This window comes from Saccostrea cucullata, unplaced genomic scaffold, assembly GCF_032062105.1.
Source record: "Saccostrea cucullata isolate Sc308-1 unplaced genomic scaffold, CSIRO_AGI_Scuc_v1 ctg86, whole genome shotgun sequence".
NCBI classification, from domain to species: domain Eukaryota; kingdom Metazoa; phylum Mollusca; class Bivalvia; order Ostreida; family Ostreidae; genus Saccostrea; species Saccostrea cuccullata.
In genome coordinates this window covers 139,744-147,500 of record NW_026930361.1, presented here as the reverse complement: position 1 = coordinate 147,500, position 7,757 = coordinate 139,744, and the positions used below count along the sequence as shown (strand labels likewise).

Here is a 7,757-nt window from a genome sequence, read left to right as displayed (position 1 = left end):
GTAAACATAGATTTTTAATTTACTTTAATCTTCTTCTTTTACAGTTAAACTGGCCATTTTGGAGAGTTTGTAACCATTCCGATTTAGTTGCCTTACATCATGCATTGGATTTAAACTACCTCTAGTGACGGTTTTCCACTCCTCTGAACTCACAGTGTAATGGCTGGAAGTGAAGGATGGAGAACTAAATCCAGAAGAGCTTGCTGTTCCTGAGAGTGAATGGATGACAGTGTTGACAAAATATTACGAGGAAGGTGTTTGCATTGAAAGTCCTCCATCAGGAAAAAATAAACTTTTAGTGGTGCAATATTTAGGTGGGGGACACTTGAGAGAGAAGTGCCATGAACTGCTTTACGCTGCCATATGCATAATACCTTTATTAACTTCAATATTGTGTTTTTTTATCAGACATTCAGAGGACAGTCATATCCTTGATGGGGTCTAAGTTTATCATATTAGATGTTGTGATAGTACAAAATCTTGTTGACAATAATGATGAACATTCACTATTGAATGACAGAATGTTGTCATATTACTGCTATGGTTATTTTACATCCTGTGGATGACCTTTGACCCCAAGTTGTGACCCTGAATGTTGAGATCATGTGACTGTGAGAATCTGTCCAAGCAGAATTTGTTAACCATTTTATTTCATTGTATTGTTTTATTGAACCCATTTGTATATAGCTGCATATAAGAACTATAAAAAAACCTGTGTATATTGAAAGATACAGTCACTTAATATTATCTATATCTATAATATATATAACATTGCTGCACATCGCTCTCAGCTCCTGATGCTGAACTGAATGTCAGCAGACAATTTTTATTTGTGTTAGTTTCACACTTCTTCAGACGATCAGATTAATTTTGTCCTCTTCCATTTTTGAAGGACATTTTTACTGTTGCTATAACTGTGTAGTGCAAAAGTGTTGCTGCTAACTCCATAAAAACACCTGTATTGATTTAATTGTGAAGAAAAAAAAGCAGCTACTTTTCATAATGCCCATTAAACCAGATTTGTATGTGCCAAGTATTATTTATGAGAATTGGTAGAAAGCTGTAGCACTTAGTGTTATACATGTAAGTTGGGGTGGTGCTAATGCCCAGAATGACCACCAGAAAACAGGATATCTAGTGGTGCTAGTTTTTCATCCGAAATAATCAAGTTTTAAACCAAAGAAAAAGCACCAAATCAAAAGGAAGATCAGGCCACTATATGATTTAAATGATTTACAAGTATTAACATATCATATTAATGGTTTGTGTATTCATTGCGAGAGACAATCCTTCATTCTCAAGCGTACATTCTGTAGCTCATGCACTGTATTTTGTTATTTCAGGTTATATCTCAAAAACTTTCAAAGATACTGTGAAGACCAGAAAAATTCCTTTTCTAAGCCTGTTCAATTTTTTTTTTATTTTTGATGTCCATAGTAAATATTAGTTGATGGCTGGTTGTGATGTGAGAATACAATCAAAACATTTTGTTGTTGTTCAAAGTTTATACCCTTTTCTTGGCAGTATTTCATTAGCCAATCAAAGTATTTCATTTTAAAGTAGACCATTTATTTATAGTTCTTTTTTGATTCCCCTTTTTATCTCAAGATTTTTATAATTTTTGTGTTGTTTTTCTTTTTGGGTTATTTAGAGAGTAAATTTTAAAATATTTGAATTAAATTGGTGTACAGAATTAAAAGTTTTAAATTTTTTGCTATTATTTCACCATTTTTAAATTTGTAGAATCCAAAAAGTCTTTCTCTTTCCTATTAAGGTTAATAATATTTGTTATGCACAGTTCAGATGATGTTTATCCCAAAAATTTTCAATGTTTAACAATTTGTCTTTTTAATTTTAAAATATTATAAATCTTGTCTTAAAATCACTAAAAAGGTTGTACATTTGTCGTTTCTTCATTCATCGGTTATCTATGTACAAATAAATCCATTTTGTGTGTCACGTGATTTGTCATATTTCTTTGTACGGTTCAGCTTAACCAAAGATTTTGTACTTTGCTGTAAATCTGGTATGTCCACTGGCAGCTGTATGCTCCAGTGATTTTTCCCCTCATATCTTGAATCTTCATTATTATATATTACGATTCAGTCCAGTTTGGTGAGACAGGTTGTATGTTATGTGAAACAAATGCATGAGGAGAATAAGCAATAAAAATGTATGAAAACTAAGTCTGTATTTTGTTTGATGTGTTTTCTGTCGGTATATTGCAGAATGCTGTCCAATAAACTTGAATGAATGAAGGCAAACTAACAGGAGTTATACATGTACTGTAACGATCTGTGAAATTGTTAAATTTTCACTTAATTTTTTCCTTGTTTTCATTATATAATACAAAAGTAATGATTTTACCATGTTTGGTGGCTGATTCTTCAGTTCCAATTTTGTTTTAATTCAAAATTTCATATGATACAATTTTTTCATTGGAATATTTGAAGATTTACTACTGGTAGAATCTTAATAAAAGGGAATACAATGTATGATCTCGGGTAATTTTAACAGATATTCAGAGAGGAGAAATATCTCCGATTTACTTTTAGTAACACTAAAGGTTCCCACAGATTTCTACATGGAAAAGAACAGATTCCATCAATTTGTATTTCTAATGCAAAATACGGATATAGAACAAATGGAAACTAATTGTTAACCTTGCAATACACCTGGTATCAAAGCATTCTTTTTTCTTGGCGCAAGATTAATTAGTATCATTATTTCTTCCCGGGTTCTGGGAGAAAATGGTCTTTGCTCTTCAAAAAACACATTGAGAAACAAGGTTGCATTTTATTTGGATTCTAGTTTTGGTCCAATTTTGTTGTCTCCGTTTAATGACAAATATCTTTTTAAAGAATTGTATCTCCACTGATGATCTTTCCTTTAAAAATTGGCTGTGAACAAAACCAGTGGGGAAGAATGTAGAAATGTCACGTACAGAGTGCTTCTGTAGGTACAGTCAGATTAAGCTGCCATTGGTTGTTTTACAATTCAATGTCAAATATTCATTGAAAGTCAGACTTAAAATTCAGCATCACAGGTTAGAAACATGTAGGATAGATTTAGTGGCATATTTCTTTTGTAATTTTTAGCTCACCTGAGCAAAAGGCTAAAGTAGGTACAATTATTCTCATTGTGGCTCCTTGGGGAATTATTGGTTTACAAAATCAGGGCTGAAATAAGTCATACAGCTGAGCATCCCTATGTAGTATAAATGCCTATTTGTTCAAATTGTGACCCCAGAACCTTAGCTGTGGCCACAAGAGAGGTCAAAATTTTCACTGGAAATTTTCACTCCAATTTTCATTGGAAAATACCAAAAAAGAAAAAGAAAAAAAATTACTGGTAAATAAAGGGGGCCAAAATCCAAGCATCTATAATGTAATACAGTTTCATATTGGCAGCAAAGACTATAGGTTTGGACTCCTGTTTTGTATGAATGTGTTTTATAGAAATGTGTGTTGACATTCATAAGGGCCCCAGTTTGTGAAGTTACCGTAACTTTAAACTTTTGCATACTGTAAATATATTTTGGAAATCATGGACTTATCTTGCTGACAACATAATGGGTATTATTTATCATCGATGATTGTAACTCAGGTGAGCACAGTAGCCCATGAACCTCATCTTTTAATTGTAACTGAAAGAAATTTTTGCGTAGTTTATTTTAGGTAATGAATTCTCATGGGTTAATTTACATAATGCATGTAAAGGTGCATTAAGTACTGTGAACTAATGCAGACTGTCCAAGTTTCATCATATTTCAAGCCAAAGGTTTATGCAAGTAAGCTGTTCCCAGACAAAGAACGTGGTTATTCATGTTGTACATGTATTTGCAACAGAAGTATAGGTGGTAAGGAGAACAATATTTATTGATGGCCATTTAATATATTTTGTATTGTCGATACATATGACTGATGGTTAAAAATTAGAAAGAATTAAGAATTCAAATTTGATATATAGCAATTCCATATTGTAAGTTGACTAACTAATTGTTTCTTCTCAGAGTGCAATTATGCACATTTAGAAGAGTATTTGATCAGATTTACCTTTTTTCAAATAAGCAAAATTCATTGGTTTCATTGCAAAATTAAATGACCAATAATGTAAACCAACTTTTGATTGTATGTGAGAAACTTTTTCACATTTTAAACAACAATAAAATTATTTGAATCTGTAAGCAGTCATTCTCTATACATTGGTTAAAAATTGAGTTTGATATACTAGAGTTCAGACTATATCTACATTTAACAGTTCTAGCAATTTTGATATCACTGCAAATACAGTAGAGCCTTGTTAATCTAGGTCCTAATAAGCCAGATGTTTCACCTTTCCAACTAATTTGTGGGAAAAAAAATTCACATTTAGACCTATCAGTTAGCTCCAGTAATTCGGAAACTTTAATGTAGATGCTTTACTGAGAACACAAGTATTTGGATTAATGAGGTTTGACTGTATATCATAAAACCTGGACACCTGCAGAATATACTTATTACCCAGTATCTAGTATTTAATGTGGTGTTAGGGGCATTGCCTGTTTATTTTATTTTTCCAAATCAACAACTTTCAAAAGCAATTAATATTAGTAAATTCAGCCATTTTATAGAAATCATCAGTGCATTGGTCATTTGTCCAAAGTACAGATAAGACACAACCTTTGAATGCTTGAAAGGAATGATATTGTATAAATACATTATGATAACTTTCAGCATGCCTCCAGTGCAAGTGCTGATTCTGCCAACATTTAATATTAAAACAGAGAGATAATATAATGGGCAATTAATTTTGCACACAATTTATGATATTTCAAAATCTATTTTCAAGTTTAGTGCATTAGCTAATCTCAGGCAGATCAAGATAAAGCCCTAGAACACACATGTTTTGAAGTAGTCATTCCTTCATGCACCTCTCAGACTTAAGGTTACATTTCAGACCCCTTTGATGCTAAAACATAAACAAAATTTGTAGCACTCCATGATAAGAAATGAGTCTATAAACTAGATAAAGTCAGCTTTCCTGAACTCTTTTGACAAGTATGATAAAGAAACACATCATTGTGGCTTTGAAGCTGCTTTCTAACAGTGGTTTTTGTCATGGGGTCAATGCGTTTCTATAGAGATGTCCTCTAAGGTGAAAGGTCACACCTGTCCCATGAAATGATAAACCCCCACAATGCTTCCTGCATTTGAGCACTATGAAAACAGTGCAGATCCATGTCTGTATACCAATTTATGGGTACAATCTTACATTTATTGTTCTGTAGAGATTGTTAATCTGTTGATCTCATTTCTCAAGTTTTTATAAACCTGTATGTACAAAAAAAAACCTCCCTGTTATCTTACAAGAGCTCACTCAAGTAACTTCTTGCATTCTTGGTTCACTTCTTTGTAAGATTTTTCCCCATTTGAATGTTAATTGTTTCCATAAACTGGAATATTTTTGTTTCAAGCAGGGTCCACTGCAGTAACCCCTTTATATTTCATTTTTGCCTAAACAATAAAATATCACAAATTACTAGAAATTCTAACCATCACTTACTTTGGGCACCATTATGAATATTGTTAGTTGAGGCACATTTCATACCCCACATATATATAACTAGAATTGTGTCCTTAGGACAAGTGTATATTAGTAAATGCAACATGAAAGTTTATATTTGTGTTTGAAGTTTAATGAGAATATCCTAAATAGTTTCTTTAAAATTGAAATACAATGTATATCAAATACATGTTTTAATACATAAGCTTACTTTAAATATATCTTACATGTAATTGGTTTTTTTAAAACTCAACAAAATGTAAATTAAAGACAAGCAAGGCCAAGGTCACAGGAAAGTGCAAGGTAAAAGGATTTTGATACAGTTGAAATGCTCTCACTAATATGCATCAGCATACTAAAGTTTGATAAAAATATCTTGAATGGTTTCTTTAAAACTGATCAAAACACTAAGAAAAGTGAGGTCAAGGTCAAAGGAAAGGTAAAATGTTGATGCTGTTTGAAAGTTTAGTCTGTATTAGCATATGAAGTTTGATACAAGTATCATGAATGATTTCTTTAAAACTGAGGTAAACATAAATTTAAGGAAAGTGAGGTCAAGGTCAAAAAATGTTGAAGCAATCAATACCTAACATCAGCATGTATCAGCATATGAAGCTGGAATACACTGTCTTGAATGGTTTCCTTAAAACTGAGGTAAACAGTAATTTAAGAAAAGTAAGATTGAGGTCAAAGGAAACATCAAGGTCAAAATTTGTTACGGCAACTATAAATAGCTTACATCAGCATATAGAAGCATATGAAGTTTCAAAAAATATCTTGAATGGTTTCTTTATACTGAGTTAAATACTATTTGAAGAAAAATGAGGTAAAGGTAAAAAAAAAAAGGTCAAGATAAAAAAAAATGCTGAAGCATTTGATAGATCTCATCAGTGTGTATCAGCATATGAAGTTGTATGAAAATATGAATGCTTTCTTTAAAACTGATAGACAATAATTAAGGAAAAGTGAGGTCAAGGTCAAAGGAAAGGTCAAGGTTAAAAAATGTTGATGCAGTGACATAGCTAACATCAGTATGTATCAGCATATGAAGGTTGATTATATTATTTTGAATGGTATCCAAGTTTAATCGTAAAAACTTAGAAAGAACTTATCATCTGGAAACCAATTTTTGTATTATATGAATACATGTATATGACTATATGACAATGGTCTCTGATGTTTTACTTCAACTTCTTTGATATGTAATAAAATTTTATTTCAAATGCTTCAAGACTTTCAAACATATTGAAAAACTAGCACACCATTTAATACCCTATGTGCATTTGTGACCTCAACTTTTCCCTTTATCTCAAATTCAACATCTTAATTTTTTAAGATATAGAGGGTCTTCACCTACATTTTCACCATAACAGCTCAAAGACCATTGTTTGCAATGTATGAATTTGTAACCTCAACCTTTAACCTTTTGACCTTGAAATTCATTTGGTCTACACATAATGGGAGTTTTTACTCATAGAAGGTTATATAAATTTCATTGGGAAAGCTAAAGTATTTTTATCAAAATCATTTGGAAACTAAAGTGTTAAAAAGACTCAAATTACCAAAATATTCTGATTTTAGCAAAACAGGAGACCAAAAGTGCTTCTCTTTCTTTGATTTGGGTAACTTAAAGCTGAACACGATTCGTAAAAGGAATGTGTCCGCCATTTTTGTTCCCGAGTCTCGCTGCTCTGTAGACCCCTATAAATAGGGCAGAACTTAGTCACTGTTGAGTGTAATCAGTCGACACCAGTGTAAATGGATGTATGCTGTTCAGGACTCGGTAGCGAGAATAATAACGTAATACTTCGTCTAATTCAGGAAAGTAAGATACAATATAAATTTACAATTAAAGTTGTATAAGTCAGTGCAGTATACAAACAACACAGATAAACTGCAATAAAATATAAACAAAGGCAATGCAAGATAACCAGCACGAACACGGGTCGCCATTCCATGCCGATACCCGTGACAATAAAGCAGTCAGGTGTAACGAATGCGACGAGTATACCCTAGTATTGATGTATCGTAGATAATGCTATCGAAAATGGCGTATGCCTATTTACGAGTCGTGTTCAGCTTTAAAAAGCTCCACAAATTCTCCAGTAATTCTTGTTTTTCATCATTTAATACATGTCAAGGTACCTTTAAGTTTTCTTCGCAACCTGAATTATTACATTTCGTAATCCAAAGCAAAAAATGAAAATGCAAGC

The 7,757-nt window shown here is 32.1% G+C and overlaps 1 protein-coding gene across 7 annotated transcripts in view; it reads left to right on the top strand.

Annotated features, from left to right (window-relative positions):
• The window catches only part of LOC134283824 (eyes absent homolog 1-like), a 60,401-nt gene extending 58,215 nt beyond the window's left edge, over nucleotides 1-2,186 (top strand). For all 7 annotated transcript variants that reach the window (XM_062766318.1, XM_062766319.1, XM_062766313.1 and 4 more), the window contains one exon: nucleotides 45-2,186. In XM_062766318.1, the coding sequence (XP_062622302.1) occupies nucleotides 45-125 (81 nt within the window). In that variant the 3' untranslated portion in view covers nucleotides 126-2,186. The remainder of the gene's footprint in view (nucleotides 1-44) is intronic.
• The last annotated feature ends 5,571 nt before the right edge of the window (nucleotides 2,187-7,757 follow it).